At 43.4% G+C, this 19,906-nt stretch overlaps 1 protein-coding gene across 1 annotated transcript in view; it reads right to left on the bottom strand.

Moving 5' to 3' along the window:
* PRELID2 (PRELI domain containing 2) overlaps positions 1-19,906 on the bottom strand; it is a 72,789-nt gene that overhangs the window by 48,281 nt on the left and 4,602 nt on the right. Inside the window, exons 2-4 of the mRNA XM_084778215.1 lie at positions 9,557-9,614; positions 6,732-6,805; positions 3,976-4,136 (exon numbers count right to left, since the gene is read on the bottom strand). Coding sequence (XP_084634341.1) covers positions 3,976-4,136; positions 6,732-6,805; positions 9,557-9,614 — 293 coding nt within the window. The remainder of the gene's footprint in view (positions 1-3,975; positions 4,137-6,731; positions 6,806-9,556; positions 9,615-19,906) is intronic.

Here is a 19,906-nt window from a genome sequence, read left to right as displayed (position 1 = left end):
GAGTCCAGAGACCCCAAAATTCTCCAAAACACTCCACATGGCATCCTGGGCCTACCAGCACCAGTCACGGTACATCACAGAAGACAACAGCAAGCATGGATGATTGTCCACGCCAAATATAGAAAGCCCTGAATACACAGCTTTCCTGGATTTAAATCTGGCTCTGGAAGTAAAACAGCAGGTTCCAGGACCTGTCACTCTCAAGTTGGGAAGTGAATGCTTTTGGGGACAATGTACTAAGATAACACAAACCCAAACATGGAGCAGAGATTTGCAGGATAATGGTAAATAGTTATAAATATAACTTGTTTCTACATTCTGAACTATGTAAACTGAGACTACAGCTCAGTGGAAGAGCACCTGCCTAGCTTGCCAAAGTCCTCAGTGACACACCTTCAGATTCGTCCTCCCTCTCTCTCTCTCTCTCTCTCTCTCTCTCTCTCTCTCTCTCTCTCTCTCTCCATATATACATATATGCATGCTACAAGCTAGATCATAAGGACAACAGGCTGGGGGTGCAGCTCAGTTGGTAGAGTGCTGGCCTAGCATACGCCAAGCCCTGGGGGCCATCCAAAGCACCACATACACCATGTGTGTCTGTGCAATTCTAGTGCTCATGAAGCAGAAGCAGAAGAATCAGAAGTTCAAGGTCATTTTTGGCTACATAATGAATTCAAGCCCAGCCTTGGCATCATGAGATCCTCTCTCCAAATAATAATAATAATAATAATAATAATAATAATAATAATAATAATAATAATAGTAGCAGTAGTAGTAGTAGTAGTAGTAGTAGAAATAGTAGTAGTAGTAGTAGTAATTAATTATGTGATAAAATATGCAACTGTAGAGATTTTCACTTTAACACTGTAATCGTTAAAAGTTCAGAAACCTAAGAGTCAAATAAGAATGGACCAAGAACCAGGTGCAGTGGCACACACCTTTAATCCCGGCACTCGGAAGGCAGAGGCAGGTGGATCTTTGTGAGTTTGAGGCCACCCTGGTCTACAAAGCAAGTCCAGGACATCCAGGGCTCCACAGAGAAATCTTATCTCAAAAAACAAACAAAACAAGAATAGACCAAGAACAGTATATAGATAATATGTAAACAGTCTGTAAATAAGCATGATCACTAGTTAATGTGATTTGTTTCCCAGAATTAATTAATATTAGCTACCAGAGTCATGTACCATTTTGACCATAATCAGAATTTTTTTTTCATTTAAAAAAAAAAGAAGACAAAGTGAAAAGCCTGGATTATCAAGGTGAATCATAATTTAATAGTCACAAATAGGTTTTCAGTTCAGCTTTTAAGACTAGCCAATAACCCAAATAAATAACTATAGTAAGCAATGATACTAAAGAAGATGAAATCACTCATGGAATCAGACAATGTCATCCTTTTACTACATCTGCGTACCAACAACCAAGCTCTGTTCTCTGCTCCAGCCTTTAACCCCACCATCCATGCCCTATGTCACCATTGGCATCAGCAAAATAAAAAATTAAGGCTCAGTGAATCTCCCTCTGATGTGAATGAGACATGCTTCCTTACGCATCCAGGAGGCTGTCACAGCATCCTAGCATCACTGATGTGTGGCCGGAGCTGAGCAAGTGGGAACGAGGTGGGCTTTAAGAATGGCTTTCACATTGAGACAACTAGTTATTTGAAGTTTTTGCTCCCCCCCCTCACTAAAACTGTAACTATGTAGTAAAAGATTTCAAGCCACACAGAACAGTAACAATAAAACACAATAAACTGTCCTCTGAAATCACGTCACCTTAATGGTCGCAGTTAACATTCAGGGGATGTGATGTTTTACTTTTGTTTCCAGATCTATCTTTAGACACCAAAAAGGTTACAGATACCAAAGCAGCTGAGGTAGGAAGATGGTGGGAGCCCAGGAGTTTAAGACAAGCTAGTGTAAATAGTAAGACCCTTGTCTCAAAACCAAAACAAAGCTGGCCGTGGTGGCACACGCCTTTAATCCCAGCACTTGGGAGGCAGAGGCAGGTGGATCTCTGTGAGTTCGAGGCCTGCCTGGTCTTCTAAGAGAGTCTAGGACAGCCAAGGCTACACAGAGAAACCCTGTCTCGAGAAAAAACAAAAAACAAACAAAACAAACAAACAAAAAAACAAAAAACCAAGGGGCTTGGAGAGACGGCTCCACAGTTAAGAAGCATATGTTGCTCTTGCAAAGGGCTGGTTTTGTTCCCAGCACCCACATAACAGTTCACAGGAGTCTATCAACCCACTACCAGGGGATCCAGTGCCTTCTCCTGGCCCTTGCAGGCATGAGACATGCATGTGGTGCATATATATGCATGCAGATAAAAATGTCATACACATAAAATACATAAATATTTTTAGAAACCTATCTTCAAGGACTGTTTTTCCCCCATTATACTTATAACTATTAAAATGTATATTAATTACACATTTCCATGTCACAGGGAAATAAACACTGATAGGTGCTGCTGGGGAGAGCAAATTTGTGTTAGCACACTGGGAGACGATGGACCAGAATCTGTGTTGCATACCATAGGTCTATGTACCCCAAAATTTACGTGTAGACATTTTTATTGCATCACATTGCATCGCATTGCATTGTATTTGGGGTGCTGGGGATGGAACCCAAGGGCTCAGGCCTGAGAGACAAGCTATCCATACCCAGATGCCTCCAGCCTCTGCGTCGCAACCAGAACCCACAATGGGAAGAAGTTACCTACCTTAGGGAGGTAACGCCAGTTCACATGGATCCATGAATGTAGATCTCAGCACTGTCCTGCACCATCACGATTCACAGAAGACAGACGTCTGCAGAGCTACAGGCCGGGCTCCCCAACACCCCACCCCACCCCACCCAGTGCCCACAGGCTGGACCTCCCAGCCTGCAGAACCATAAGAAACTGAGAGGTTCTGTTGAAGCACGGGGGGGGGGGGGGGGGGGGGGGGGGGCCTGTGGTATCAAATTACAGCAGCTCAAACTAAGATTCCCTAGAACTCGAATCAAATGTGTCCTGAAAAACCAGCACCCAATGCTTTCAAATGAGCATACAAGGCATACACCGCAGGGTTCACTATTTCAAGTCACACATTTCGGGGGGGGGGGGCGGGATTTAGTATTACCTACAGGGTTAAGCAGTGGCTGTGGCAGTAGTGACAACTGTACATATTTGTCAAAACTCAGAGAACTTATATGCTAGGAAAAGTCAATTTGGTTGTCTACAGATAGTCTTACAACAAATACAACAGTTGAAAATTCCACTGAGAGAAACAGTCACATGTCACACAAGTGTCATATACAGAAGACATATACTCCATGGGTAATATACTCTCCTTTATAGCAAAGGGAGACCAGACGCCATCAGAGTGTCTCCCCTAGTGGCAGTAACTGAACACAATGTAGTAAAGCCGAAACACATGCAGAGGAAGAAGCTCTACGTGCATCAAATAGGTAAATCTCAGAATAAAAAATAAGTACACCAAAATATAGATGACATAAAATCACAGGTGGGAAAAGGATAAACAAACTAAGCAAGCTGGGTGAGTGCAGGTCCAGGCACCTCCATAAACCTGCTTGGATTCACGGGTGCTAGGCAGGCCCACTGACAGGGCCATGCGCATGATAACATCAAGCAAAATATTTTCCTTATTTAAACTCTGTTGAATATCTAGACTGCCTTTAAAAGCCCAAATGAATATTCAGCAACTGGTGAGACTCATTGTCTTTGGAAAGAGTAAGAAAATAACAGAATTTGTACGGTACTTGGGCAAGAGTTAAGTTGTCCTATTTTCTCCAAAAGAAAATATATTCATCTATTACTTACATGATCAAAAATAATGTGTGAACTATGTGTGTGATAGACAGAGAGACTATAAGCATGAAATTGTGTACTTGTATATTGATCCCCACACCCAACACACACACACACACACACACACACACACACACACACACACACAGGTGATCTTACCAATTTGGATTTTCCACACTTTCCCGGAAGACAGACTCTTCCTTCATGGATGCGTACTGTGTCCAAGTGAGGCAGTGACTCCGAATAGCCATGTTCCTTCCCTGAAGACTGAGCCATGATTCCTCTTCTAGTTGGATATCAGGAACCTTTAAAATAGTCACCTGCCCAACAGAGAGAGGACAGCATTCTCAGGTTAGGAAGAGCAAGCTACTTGAAGACTCTGCCTAGAGCAGATCCCAGTCTTGGATAGCAAAGGGACAAGGGCTCGGGACGTATGGAGCGTCTTTCAGCTATACCCCTCAGTCTTTGATAATCAGACACACTATGGCCTCACTACATGCTGCCAAGGACTTGCAAATGGCCCAGGATTGATGTAGGCCACTAAACAAATTATCAGCTGCTTCGTGTTTCCTCTGGGGCAGGCCTTCATGAGTTGATGGATTCGTATCAGCCCTACCTACATGCTCCCATGCAGGGCAGTATCAAGCGAAATATTTTTCTCGTTTTAATCTCTGTTCAGTCCCTAGAAATCGACGCTTTCCCAGGTAGAGAGGACAAGGAAAGCTACAAAGGCAGAATTGTACAAGTCAGAGCCTTAAATTATTTAAGAATTGAGATACAAGACGAACTTGAATGCCTTTTTAAATAATAGATTCAAAGTGCGTATATAGGGCAAAGGCAGCTATGAACTCTGGAAAAGCCAGTGATAATTTGCTGCAGAAGTGCAACACAGTTTCCCATCTGCAAGTCAAAAGAAGTTCATTTTCTCTGCGGTTCCAGCTTTCTTTCCATTACGAGAATAACAATGTTTTAACCCACAATGAGGAATGGATGGAAGCTGCCATTTCATTTGCAAGCTAATCTGCAGATGCCCGGCTTCATTCTGTATCACATAGGGAATCTCTTCTGAGGCTTTTTTTTAATTGCCTGTCAAGATGCTCTCCTCTTATGACTTAAAAAAAAAAAAAAAACGCCATCAAAAATCCTACATTGTAGCTGGGCATGATGGTGGCACACGCCTTTAATCCCAGCATTTAGGAGGCAGAGGCAGGTGGATCGCTGTGAGTTCAAGGCCAGCCTGGTTGACACAGAGAAACCCTGTCTCAAGGGAAAAACATTTCCTATATTGTGCTGGTCAGTGGTGGTACATTCCTTTGATTCCAGTCAAGAGGCAGAGACAGGTGGACCTCTGTGAGTTCAAGGTTAGCCTGGTCTACAGAGTGAGTACCAGGATAACCAGGGCTACACAGAGAAACCCTGGCTCAGGAAAAGAGGAAGGAGGAGGAGGAGGCAGCAGAGGAGGAGAAGGAGGAGGAGGAGGAAAAGGAAAAGGAAGAGGAGGAGGAGCAGAAGAGGAAAAAGACAAAAGAGAAGAAAGAAAAAAAGGGGAAAAAATCCTACATTGTGAATGAAGGTCCTCATGACTATTCAAAGCACTAAGAATACGTGAGAGCAAGTGCTCAGCCGTAGAAGGGACATCTATAGCAATCACTCCAAGGTTCAGAGAACATAGTGGAAAAGAGGAAAGCGAGACTGTAGACGGGGGTGGGGTGCTGTAGAAGGTGATCTTATGGACATGACATGACTATTACACGCATGTGTACCACCATGCCTGGCTGTAGAAGTGTTAAAAAGTAGTTTTTATTTATTCTGCACAAGATCAAGCCAGTTAAAAATTCCAGCACAGGCAGCATGGACAGGGGAGTGGTTGACAGCTGATGTCTGTTAGAGGGGAAAGAGTCACGTAGTTTTGGAGGGGTACCCATGGCTCAGTAGAGAACCACAAAGCCGAGCAGATATTGGGCAATACTAATCAGACCCAATGGTTTAAAAAAGACTAGAATAGAGATAAGAGAACATGAAGACGGGAGGGAGGTGTGTGGGAAAGTCTGAAGGGAGTTAGAGAGAGAAATCAGGGGTAGTTAAGATCAACACATTGTATACATGTACGGAATGTTCAGAATAAATAGATACTAGTTTTTAATACTCCTACAGCTAGGCATGGCGGTACACATCTGTAATCTCAACTCTTAGATGGCTGAGGCAAGAGGATTGTTCTCAGTTTGAGGCCAGCCTGGGCTACACAGTGAGTTCTAGCCCTGCCTAGGCTATAGAGACCCTCTCTCAAGAAGAAAAACCCACATATGGTTCAAGCCATGCAAATGATGTTTTTCCACTCACCTCCGTCCAACACAGAATCACCTGAGTGCTTAAGGATTTCAAAGAGAGAAAACAATTTTCTATCATGAAGATTCCAGCATCAGTGACCTTATTTTACAGAAACACACACCAAAAGGCTTGCATGGGGCACTAAGAATAGCATGCTCTCCGAAACAGATATTATTTCTGACAATGCGTTACAAACAGAAGTGTTGACTTCCTACCCACACTTGAGACTAATATTTACAATCTGTTCACTTCTATTTGTCCTTACCTAAGGGCTATTGCTAATGATGGGCAGACTAGGAAAGACAACACTTCATTCAAAATGCCAAAAGTGCCCACAAAATTATCAAATCTCCCAAACCCATGGAGAATCCTCCTCAGAAAGGACAAAGATGGAGACACAGCATCTTGAACAGCATCTGCCAAAACTGGCATGGGCGTGAAAGAAATATTTCCCCTACAAAACTATGAGATTGGGAGAACAGGAAATTCTTGACACCACTTTAGATCAGAAAATGCTGTCTTTTCCCATGACTATTAAAACTCCTCCATTTCATATCCACTGTGATTAAACTCTGAAATAAATTTACCTTTCTTAAAATTTCTGGAACCACATTCTTACAGATAGCAATCCTCTTTCTATAGATGAGTCCTGTTGATTCATCTAGAAAAAGAAAATTTCATAGCCAACAAATAATTAGGGGAAAATGTATTCTTATCTAAGAGACCACAGAGTTTCTTAACTCAATTTAAATTTTCAATAAGCCTTACAGATAAGGCTTAATATAAAATTCAGTTTTCCAAGGGTTAAGAGAGCTTACTGTTCTTGTAAAAAGTACAAAACTTTGGTTTCCAGCACCTCCCTCTGGCAGCTCACAACTGCCGAAACTTCACTTCCGAGGGGTCCAAAACATTGCATCTCCTCAAGCACATCAACTCACACAGACGTGCGCACATAAACACAGTACAAAATAAAATAAATCCTTTTTTTTGACATTCTATTTTTCTGATGAGTTTTCTGAGCCAAATCACAAATGCTCAAGGGATAAAGGTCAAACAGTAATTCATAACACACATGCTAAAGCTGAGAAAATGAATCATAAGTAGGGCCATTGCGCCGGGTGATCAGTGTCAAGCATCCAGTGGCAGTGACCAGTGGCAGCCTGAGCAACAACAAGGAGGATGGTAACGGATTCTGCCACCTCCTGGACCACAGTGTCAGGCACAGATTTCTGACTGTATCATTTAAGCCTGTAGCTACTTAACTACATGAGCCACATTCTTCTCTCACGGAGGAAGAAAACCCTTGTGACCAAAATACTCCATCCTGGAGGAACATTGGCTACCGATAATAATAACAAGTGTGAGTTAAAATGAAAGGAAAAGAAAAGAAAAGGCAAACTGAAGTGCTGCCATTTCTCTATAAACTACAAAGACTTAGCCACAGTGCAGTGTTTCTCAAGCTCTGACTATAGCTTCCCTGATGCAAACATCCCGACCACAAGGGAACCTGCTAGCGGGAAATGAACGTCCTGCCCCTAACAGTCCTTAGCTCATCTCAGCCAAGGTGAGCAACACAGGTTCCAAAACTGGAACAGCTTCTGGGCACAATGGCACATGCTTTTAATCCCAGCCTCTGAGAGGCAGAGTCAGGTGGCTAACCTGTTGAACAAAGCAAGTTTAAGGCTAGCCAGGGCTACACAGTGAGACTGTGTCTTTAAAACAAACAACAACGTCAATGGACAGGACATTCTCCACAGTTGAGTGGAAAGTGGGGACTGACTTTCACACGAACTCTGGTGCCCCATATTTGACCATGTCCCCTGGATGGGGAGACCTGGTGGCACTCAGAGGAAGGATAGCAGGTTACCAAGAAGAGACTTGATACCCTATGAGCATATACAGGGGGAGGAGGTCCCCCTCAGTCACAGACATAGGGGAGGGGAGTAAGGGGAAAATGAGAGGGAGGGAGAAATGGCAGGATATAAGGGATGGGATAACCATTGAGGTGTAGTATGAATAAATTAATAATAATAAATAAATAAATAAAACAATGAAAATGGAGGCAGAGATGACAACCTGAAATTACAACCAGCACTCTATGCCACCTTAGAATATGTACTCTTCATTTTCTCGTTTGATCCTCATGACAATTTAAATTAACAGTATTGTTTTCCCATTTGACAGATAAAGACCTTGCGCCTTTAAAAATTAGGCCATGAAGGAAGTAAGAAAATCAGGACTTGAAAGCAGAGTCATCTCAGATCAGCTCGGGCAACCTTGTCCCACACTGCACGCAGACACATGAGGAAACGCTTTTAACAATCTATACCTACAGGTATGGGGAAAGCAGCCCCATACATAAGACGGTTTCATTTTTATGAAGCGCAGTGGGGGCTGCAGCCACCTTACCGACAGCAGCAACCCGTGGTTGCTAAGGTTGAGGAGCCATGCTGGGCGAGGCTCAGGATGTCTCTTCCACAGGCTTATGCCGCAAGTGTGCACATCATCAAAGCTCCTGGCACTGCCTGCTCCTCACCTCCCGACATTAACACAATGCCTGCCCTGAGGTAGGGGACACAAGGACCCCAAAGAGGCCTGAGGTGGAGCACAGTCAGCTCCACCTCATGATTTTCTGAGAGGGGCCGAGGGGTACATCACTTAGGTGTATGGGCCATATGGTTTCTTTAGCAAATACCCTGCTTTTTCTGTTGCTCAGATGAAGCAGCCATTGAAAACACACAGAGGGGCGTGGCTAACAAGCAACAAAGCGAGCCATAGTTTGCCAAGCTACAGTTATGGTGCCACAATCTAAGTGCTTTCTGGCAACATCACATCTTTGTGCTCTTTTTTAATAGCCCAGGCTAGCCTTGAATTCCTGATGCTCCTGCCTCCACCGTTCAATAGCTGGAGTGACAGGCAGGAGCCAGCACACCTGGCTTCATCTCTATGCTATCTACAATGTTTCACCATCTATAACGATGCAGCCAGGTGAGTGTGGGCAGGCCAGCCTCTCCACGCTTTAGTTCCCTCCTGCATTAAAGAAAAATAGTCATGACTCCTACCACAAGCATGATTCTGAAAGATGAATGAGTTAATGAAAGTAGGATGTTGGTACCCATTAAGTACCTCAGCACGTTGTTACCTGCACAGTTAGGTATGCCCAGCCTCAGTCTGACCAAGAGCTATAATTTAGAAAGTGACAAGAGGCCTGCTTAAGATGTAATGGACACACACACACACATACACACACACACACACACACACACACACACACACACACGCACGCACGCACGCACGCACGCACACGCACACGCACACACGCACACACACATGCACACACACAAATACATCCTTTACAAAGTCAGTATGTGTGGTGGCCTTAAATAAAGTAACAGATAGTCAGAGAACGTACCTTTCTTTTCTTCTACAACTTTTACTGAGATGACATTTTTATCCATGGGGTTGGGATACTAAAAAAAACAAAAACAAAAGAAAGGAAAAGCACATAAAGAAAGTTAGCATTCTCTTTTGGCAACATAAATTACCTGATACAATGGACAGGTGTCTTCGGAACTAGTCAATACCTTCCAAGAAACCTCTAAGTAAAACCCAGTTTAAATCAAGAATCTTGGTTTCAGTATTTGGAGTCAAACAAGTGAGGCGGGCTTTCCATAAACTCCAGGGGCAATTTATTTAATTTTGTGTGCATGGAGTATTGCCTGCATATGTATGTGCACTATATGAGTGCTTGGTGCCAAAGAGGACATTAGAGGGTGACAGGGGACAGATACCCTTACACCTAGAGTTACACATGATTATGAGCTACAACCACCATACTAGTCTGAGGAACTGAACCTGGGTCCTAAAAGAACAGGAAGTGCTCTTAGCCAATGAGCCAATAATCCTTCCATCCCAAGGGAAGCCTTCCTTACAGCTCATCTAAGTGCTGAGCAGAGATAATCATCATCACCATCATCATTATCATCATCATCATCATCATCATCATCACCATCATCATCCTGCATAACATAAACCAAGAATGCTCTGTGCCAGACCTACATGCCTTTATTATACTACCCTGTCTAACTCTAACAGCTATTCTGATGTGGAAAAGGTTACATAATATTATTATCTCCAATTTCAAAAGTAAGAACTGGATGAAGATCAGATGTTTCACTACTTGTTCCTGGGAGTCAGGGAATTAAATAGGCCAGTCCAGCACAGAGAGAATTCCTTACTACTGCCCTGGACCATGGCTTGGTGACTGTGTTAGCACCTCAGGAAAATAACCACAGAAGAATAGAATGTCGGGCCCATAGGAGATATGTGATACTTTATTTCCTTTATTAAATTGCTCTGAAAGACAATTTAGATGCACCAAGGTTGATAATAGCTATCTTTTGCGGGGGGAGGGGGTTGATACAGAGTTTCTCTGTGTACCTTGGCTGTCCTGGACTCACTCTGTGGACCAGCCTAACCTTGAACTCATAGAGATCCACCTGCCTATGCCTCCCTGGTGCTGGGATCACAGGCACGTGCCAACGCACCCAACTGAGAAGCTAAGAATATGAATCACTCAAAGCCACGGGATAAAGTGGCTTTTAACTGGAGCCTGATGTTCTTGGGCTATCGTCTGCCTCTCCCCAGGCTTCCAGCTTCATTGTGTGATCAAATGCACTGCTCAGGTGAGGTGGGGAAAGGAGTCCTTTGCCTCAAGAACTTGAGTTTCAGGACTCCTGGATCCTTAGGAATGCAATATAAAACTCTTATCACCATGGGTCTCAAAGAACCAAGAATAAGAAGGAAGATGCCTGGATGGCGATGATGCACATCTTTGATGCCAGCACCCAGGAGGAAGAGGCAGGCTGATCTCTTTGAGTTTAAGATCAGTCTGGTCTACACAGACAGTCAGGACTACACACGAAGATGCATTCACTCAGTTCAGCCCTAGAAACAGCTCAAAGTTACAATGACCCTTCATGAAGCTTGACTCTCCATTGGTCCATGCTGGTAAGAGAAGGATAGATGGGAATTCTGTTCCTCTACAGAGGAGACTTCCTGGACCTGAGACATCTAAGATGCACACAGCATGTGGACAGGTGTGTGAATTAGCCATTTCACACTAACGTAAAACGAAACCGGTTCCTTTATTGCATTTCAGCTCGTTCATTACATATGTATAAATGCACTCTGAGTAAATGCTATAGTCACACTGTAGGAAGATAAGTAAACTAAATTCTGAAGGAAAGCAAAATGTATCACTTGACAGGCACAGTAATAAAACATTCTCAGTTCTGATTACATCACTAAAGTGAAACTTTTACAGGTTAAACTATACTTCTTCACATCGTCACTTAATTTTAATATTTACCTACTAAGAGAAAGAATAGTCATTTAAATAATAAGACCCTCTTCATTTTTTTGTGACTAGACAGGAAGATGATAGATAGATAAACGATAGATGTTAGAAAGATAGATGATCGCTATAGATAGATGATAGGTAGACTGACAGATGATAGATAGATAGATAGATAGATAGATAGATAGATAGATAGACAGATGATAAACAGATGTCAGGTATATTGGATAGATAAATAGAGACAGACAGACATACAGACAGATGATAGATAGATAGATAGACAGATGATAAACAGATGTCAGGTATATTGGATAGATAAATAGAGACAGACAGACATACAGACAGATGATAGATAGATAGATAGATAGATAGATAGATAGATAGATAGATAGATAGACAGACAGATAGTCAGATGATGACATAAACACTACACCAAATACTGTTTCCGGCACTGAGGATCTAGTGATGAAGTGAAAACCATGTAGCTTCTTACAAAATTCATACATTAGTTGAAGAAACAAACAAAAGCAGTAAATAAATGTCAGATCTGTTTAAGAGAAAATAAGATAGGGTGATAGATGGAGAAGCATGGAGGATGCAGTAGAAAAGATTGATGGGTCATTCATTTTACAATCCTTGCGGAAAAACAATAGGAAAATGGAAGGTGTAATAGGTGAACACAAGAGATCAGGAACTCTTCATGCTAATACCTATCATCTGCACAGGGTAAGTTGCTTTCCTTCATAACTGCTTCTGGAGTTAACAGACATAAACCTCAAGTTTCCATAAAGAATGGCAAAAGAAATTAGAGGTTTGTAGGAAACAGCTAAATACCATGACATGGGTGGCATGTATTTTTAACTCTTTTCAGAAATTCAAAATGTATTAAATGAAGGCTCCCTCTACCTGGCATTACTTAAAATAATAGAATGCCATCTTGTGGTAACTTACATATTCATGGATTCTTCTTCTTCTTCTTCTTCTTCTTCTTCTTCTTCTTCTTCTTCTTCTTCTTCTTCTTCTTCCTCTTCTTCTTCTTCTTCTTGTTTGTTTGTTTTGTTTTTCGAGACTGGGTTTCTCTGTGTAGCCATGGCTGTCCTGGACCAAGCTGGCCTTGAACTCACAGTGATCTGCCTGACTCTGCCTCCTTTAGTGCTTGGGTTAAAGGCATGTGCCACCATGCCTGAGTACATATTCATGTTTTAATTCCTTTTTTAAAAGATTGATTTATTTATTATGTATACAATGCTCTGCCTGCATGTACACCTGCAGGCTAGAAGAGGACATTAGACCACATTTAGATGGCTGGGAGCCACCATATGGTTGCTCGGAATTGAATTCAGGGCCTCTAAAATAGAAGTCAGTGCTCTTAACCTCTGAGCCATTTCTCCAGCCCCATGTTTTAATTCTTACACACAAAATATATCAAAAGCCTGATTGAAAAGGGGGAAAGCTGCTCAGAACTCGTACTAGGATCTCTTCTCACCAACCTGGGAAGACGTCAAGTAGGTACTCATGACTTCTGGACACCTATTCAAACATCACAAGACTATGGAACTGATCCAGCCAGACCTAGATTTCTATTGTGCCCACCATGAGTGTGTTACACAGAGGTTGCCCCATATGGTCGCATTTAGTTCCCTTCCAAACAAGGAAACATTAATGGGTATTATGTTATGGCCTCAACTGGTTTAAAGTCTAATGTGTAAATCTTGCACAAGAAGAACAATGAGCCTGCTCAGCCCCATTCCATACCAGACACTCCTGGAAGCAATGTGGTTAACCCAGTTTCTGCCCCAGCACTTTCGTCTTTATTGAGCCTGCCTTGGTGCTGGCATTCGCATACCAGGCACACTATAACTTATCAGTGAGTCTGGAGATCTCTCAAGGTACATTTGGCTTCATTTTCTTACCTTATTCATGATTTTACTTCCTTTATAGAATAAGCAAGCTAACTCCTTTCTTTTCCCAAAAAGATATCGACTGCAACACTAAGAAAAATGCACACTTCTAAGGTTATCACTCACCCCTTTTCATTTTCCTTTTTACATATTAAAAGAGGCCAGAAGGGGGCTGGAGAGATGGCTCAGAGGTTAAGAGCACTGACTGCTCTTTCAAGGTCCTGAGTTCAATTCCCAGCAACCACTTGGTGGCTTAGAACAATCTATTATGTGATCTGATGCCCTCTTCTGGCCTGCAGGTGTACATGCAGGCAGAGCACCATATACATAATAATAAACAAATAAATCTTTAAAAAGAGGCCAGAAACCATTCGAATGAAGATAACTTGAGCAGGTGGGTAAAATTACTCCTAAAAGCTACACATTATTAAATGAAAACTCCACTTCCAGGGATGGGCCACTTCCCTACAGTGTCCCTCAGAGGCCTCCAAAATAATACGGGTGATCGTGCCTGTTGTTGGCTGCCCCCTAGAACTAGGTGGTAAGATCATCTCAATGAAGCCAGTACACATTCTGCTTTAAGGACATTGAGAACTCAAGATCAAGGTGACCTGGACATTCCCTTCGTATTGGCTGGGCCCCACTGTGCCAAAGGTACTGCCTCTGTGCAGGCAGCTGTGGAAAACCTGTCCTCAGCCACCTGACTCAGCTTTGGACCCTGCAAGCTACCTTACTGGATTGCCCAGCAAGATGTCCCCACTAGCACAATAGTGGCAAGTCCATTATGGGGTAACCAATCACTTTCTGATCGGATTGAAGGCCTGCTCCACAGTACTGTGAGCCTGGTCCAAGTCCTGTGGCTGGAGAGATTATGGTTCCATGAAGGCGGAAGGGGCACTTCAATGAATGGCCCACCCTTCCCAGCGGATCTACAGGCAACTCAACAGTTGCTAGTGTGGTTAAGCCCACCCTCCCCTCTCTGAAGATCTATGGACAGGTAACGGTTGTTGGAGGGACAGAAAGTACTCATGCTCCTGTGGCACCCAAATGAAACTCTGTCTGTCTGTCTGTCTATCTGTCTGTCTGTCAGTTTGTGTGTGTGTGTGTGTGTCTCTCTCTCTCTCTCTCTCTCTCTCTCTCTCTCTCTCTCTCTTTCTGTCTTTGTGTCTCTGTCTCTCTTTCTGTCTCTCTCTGTGTGTCTCTGTCTCTGTCTGTCTCTGTCTGTCTGTCTCTCTCTCTCTCTTACTCTCTTGCTCTCTTCCTCCCTCTCCCTCCTTCCCCTCCCCAACATACACCATGACAGGGAGAAACAAGTTGGGAGAAGGTAGTATATCAGCTGGAGTAGGAGAGGAATAAAAGAGGGTAATGAGCTTAAATATGATAAAAAATATAATCAAATAAATGTACAAAATGTCATGACGCAACCCATCATTACATATTACATATAACTCATAGATGCTAATAAAAAGTGTTAAAAAGAGCAGCCCAAGAGTCACAAGATGCCATGTTTGGAGAGTAAGCATTAAGGCAAATACATAATTATTCAAGTGAGAGGCCAAGAAGTTGAGTCCATCTATTATAGAAATAATACTTAGTGCACTTATGGGAGGAGCTTGGTGAAGATACAGCCTCTGCTTTTGTTTGCTAAGGGAAAGTTCATAGCTCAAAAGGTGTACTCTTAAGAACAGGAAGTTATTAAAAGATCAGCTATCTGCAAAGTTCAGAGGTCAACACCTGCCTCTTGAAGCCTGACCCTCCTCCTCATAGTCAATGCCTTCACAGGCATCACTGTGGCCATGCTTTCGAATAGGGTTATCCGAGAAAGCACAATAAACGAAAACTGCAGTACACCCAGCCCGCTGACATATGCATATCTGTTTGCTACACTATAAAGGGATCTGTTACATAGCTGCTTCCAAACACTTACAAAGGGCCTTCCTGTGTGTTCAGCTACAGAGACATTACCATAACCTGCCGAACCTTTCCATGGTCTCCATAAAGTAGCTCACTCCAGAAGAAAAGCAAAGTCGACTTATTACCAAGATCAAGTGAGTCATCGGGTAATCAGCACCTCATTGATGCGCCTAGTGTGCTAGTTCATGTCCATAATTGCAGTACAGTACCAGAGAGACTGAGGGAGGAGTATCAAGTGCCCAAGGCCAGCCTGGGCTACATAGGAAGATGCAATTTTAACAAATGCACCTTGCCCCACATTATATGTCTGTACCTACCCCTGAGAAAGCTTGGCACAATAATCAATACATTCCTCTCTGCTCCCACCCCCCCCCACCCCCCCCCACCCCCCGCCAACAGGAAGCACCTTCAGGAGAAGATCACATTTTATTTATTGTCAAAGGGTGCACAGATTTACCATGAATGCCAGTTAATAGGCATATAATGAATATGTAACTATTAGCACTTCGATAGATAAAAACCTTCGTTCACACACTAAGCCACAGCCTCTGCTGGATGAGTTACCGAGCCCACTTTAAAATTTAAATTGCACTTAAAAAATAATTTATCATTCAGATGTGCACCATTATTCATGCTCACCTTCCCCCATATTGTTCCGAGTTAGTAAAGATTTCTGCAGACAGCTTCCCAGGCTTTTCTGTTCCACGGTCCTGAACAAACCCAAAGATCTCCAGAATTCAGCATGTACTTTGAAAGCACTGAGCTAGGTGCTTACACTAATCAATATGCCCCAGCAACCTTGGAAGATGGCTTTTCCTTTTACCCTGCAGACCAGGTAAATGAGGCATAGAAACATAAATTGCCCTGCCCACCCCACCCCCAACTGTCCACACTACAGCCTGACCTGAGAGCCATCCATGCTCCTCATCACCCCTGCCCCGCCCACTTCTCCTTCATGCCACACCCCAGCCCGCAGGAGAGGGGAGGATGGAAGAAGAAAGGTGGCGCCCAGAGCAGGACATAAAGATTGTCTCTGGGCTCGGTGTGACACTAAGGCTTGCCATCTAACCAGGCTGCTGGTTTTGGGGATGCAGATCCTCCTTAAATACTTCTGGGGAAAGATGTTCCACACATGTAAGTGTCAGGTCTGCAAGGGAGTGGAGATGAGATCAGAAGAAAGCATTATTAATTACCCAATCAGCTTTCTACTCTAAATGGAAATCGCCATTCATAAATCCCCTTTATGAGCCTAAGGGTAAACACCGACCCGATCCATTCCAGGCAGCGCGCCGCTGGAATAAATAAAGCCTTAGGCCATGGATGGAAGCAAAAATTTATTTTACTCTATTTTATTACAGTATTCCAGACAGCACGTGTTTCTGAGGCCTGTGTTGACATTCGTCTCCTAGGGTTTTGGTTTGTTTCATTTTGTGAAACGGTCAGAGGGCTTTGCACTATGCTATCCAGGCTGACCTCAAACTTCTGAGCTCAAGCAATCCTCCTGCCTCAGCTTCCCAAGTAGTGACTTTATTGTAAAATTATATACTGGGAACCACAGGACCATGAGCTTTCTTCATGGAATGCGTGCTTGTTGAGTGTTTCCTGTGTTTGAGAACTTCTCTGGGTGCTTGGGATATGACAGAAACAGCTGATACAAATTACTGTGGAGTTTGCCTATACTTACAAAGAGCAAGGCCAACCTGAGCAAGTCTACAGTGGGAAACCTCAAGCTCTCTGGACTCATCCAGACAGACATGAAAATCCTCTCAGCAGCACACCTCATGGGCATCTTTAGAGGGACTTTAAATTCTAGGCAGACGACATGTAAGGAATTCTCTTAGCATTCAGCACATGAGAGAAAGATCCATCAGAAAGGCCTCCATGAGCCTGCACATCCAAAAAGGTACCCCGCTCCAGGCAACCACACTTGTCTACGCAGCTTCGTGTTCTCTCCCAGGATGATGATTAGTCAAATGGAAGGAAAGCACTCTAGGTAATGAGTACTGGAAAGGTAAGAGTTGTACAGCTGGTTGGGGGCACACACACCTCTAATGCCAGCATTCCGGAAGCAGAGGCAGGTGGATCTCTGAGTTCAAGACCAGCCTGGTCTACAGAGTGAGTTTCAGGATTGCTGGACCAACACAGAGAAAGCCTGTCTTGAAGAAGGAAGAAAAGCCCAGGGGGACCTGCATAGACTGATACACCAACCAAGGACAGTGCAAATGAGGACCTGGACCTCCCCCCCCCCTGCCCCCTGCCCCCCCCCCCCCGTTCAGGTGTAGCCAGTGAACAGTTCATTCTCCAATGGGGAAGTGGGGGGGGGGAGCAGGGGACTGCCTCTGACAAGATCTTTGGTGCCCTGGATTTGATCACTCCCCATTGGCAGAGAGGTCCTGTGAGTGACACAAAAGAGGAGATTATAACTGTCTGGATGCAGACCTGATAGGCTGTAGTCAGACGGTGGGGGAGGAGGACCCCACCTGTCAGAGGTCTAGGGGAGGGGAATAGATGGGGGGAGGGAACAGGAAGATAAGAGTGGGGGGCTTACAATCCAGATATAATGTGAGCAAATTATAATTTAAAAGAAAAAGAAAAGATGACTATGCAAAATGAAAAAGGAAGAAAAAGAGGAAGGGGGGGAGGGAGAAAGAAGGAAACAAAGAAAGAGTTGTATAAAGAAAGGAACCAGGAAACTCGATGACACAGTGAAGCCACAGATGCTAAAGTCATAAAAATCCCATCATAGTATCTGATAAAGGAGCCCTGCTGGGTCTCGTAGCACTCTGAAGAGTCTTGTCTCCAAACAGGACTGTGTCCTCTGTTTTCTGGGTACCACTCATCTTTGAAAGCATGCAGCTAATGTTTTGCCCACAGCAGCCAACAGACAGGTGTAAGGAGATCAAGCATTCTTTAGGTTTTAAAAATAGCAATGAATTAGAACTTGGAAGGCGAGTGTGGACATACCCGAAGCCACAGACCAGTAGATTCTATTTAAAACACAACGTCCTCAGTTCTAAAGCACCTTCGCCCACCGTAGTGCACAATCAGATTAAATGTCCCCAGAGCTCTTCACGTGACTGTCCCTTCCCTTTTGCCTACTGCTTTGCTTTAAAATTAATTATATTTTTAAATCATCTTCACTACCAAGACTAAAACAAAAATAAAAGCATATTTTGCCCAAATTATAACTCTTACTACCTAAGGCTTTATAAAAAGCACATGCCTGTCAATCTGGTGCATTTCTGGTCCTCACAACAAGCCTAGAAGGTGATGCCATTACTATTCACAGACAAGAAAAGGAGGCTGTGTCTACAGCTGCACATGCTGCTCATTGCACCGGGGCTCCCAATCAGGTGGGTGGGTCAGTGGGCCATATCTACCCAAAGGGAGCAATTCCTTTTTTTTTTTAATGTAAATACTTTTATTAATGAGACTTTCACAAAATGCCCTTTGATCACATTTACCCCTAATTCCTTCCCTTTACTCCTCCCAAACCCACCCCCACCTTCCTGCCCACCTCCAATTTCATGTATTATTATTATCATTATCATCATCATCATCATCATCATCATCATCATTATTTATATTATAGATTTCATCAACTCTTAGTTATGCCTTCCATTAGTTCTAGGTGTAAGTAGGTATATGGTAGTATAGAGGAATGTTAATTCAGAACATGGCTGGCTGTTCTGGCAAGAGATCACATCCAAAGATCTTCTAGGTCTGTGTGATCTGGCTGAAATACAAACAACCTTTAATTCAGGAGTCAGGCAAACAGATCTGAGTTCAAGCCCAGGCTGGGATAGAGCACGTACCAAGTAAAGAAAAGCTTAGGTTCAGGAGTGGTGGTACACGCCTGCCTTTAATCCCAAAGGAAGGTAAAGTTAGTTTGTAGAAGGAAGCACCCATGTTTGACAGTGACGTCTGAGAGGCAGAAAAGTGATGAATCAGAGAAGATTTGACAGAATAGGATATGCCCAACTCTCATGAGAAGAGAGGGGAAAGGGAAGCTACATAAAATGCAGTTTTACAGAGAGAGTAGACAGTTTTTACCAGGACAGTAATTGAGAGACGGGTTCCAGACAGAGAGAATTCAGGTGAAGCTGGATCAAGCCAGAAAATGAGGAGACGCCAGAAGGTTAGAGCAGATTGCTGAGTTAGTTTGAGGCCAAGCAGAGCAATTCCAGGCTGAGAAAGAAACCAGATTAAATAAATAAGTTGGGAGAGGAGTTTAAGCCAGAACAGCTGAGCTGAACCAGCCAGCCCAGGGCTCAGAAAGAACAAGTAAGGGTGAACTCATTAAGCAGTAAGTCTCAGAGGCTGAAAACATTCCAGGCCTAGGTTAGACTGATGGAGGCTAGAAGCTTCCAGGACTAAGCTTTGCCCAGCAAAAGGAGGTAGTAAGACTCTAAGACAACAGCTGAAATGGGCAAATAAAAGTTCCTTTTACATGGTAGACCTACCAGGAGCTACACCCTTAAAGAAAACTGTCTCTCCCCAAGAGTTACGGACAGCCATAAACTGTCCATAGGTGATCAGGTGGAGGCTCATGAACTCCTTACCCCTCCAGGCTAGAACGCTGACTGTC

Source organism: Acomys minous (assembly GCF_964271855.1).
Source record: "Acomys minous genome assembly, chromosome: 4".
Lineage (NCBI taxonomy): Eukaryota > Metazoa > Chordata > Mammalia > Rodentia > Muridae > Acomys > Acomys minous.
This window is presented reverse-complemented; position numbering and strand designations above follow the sequence as displayed.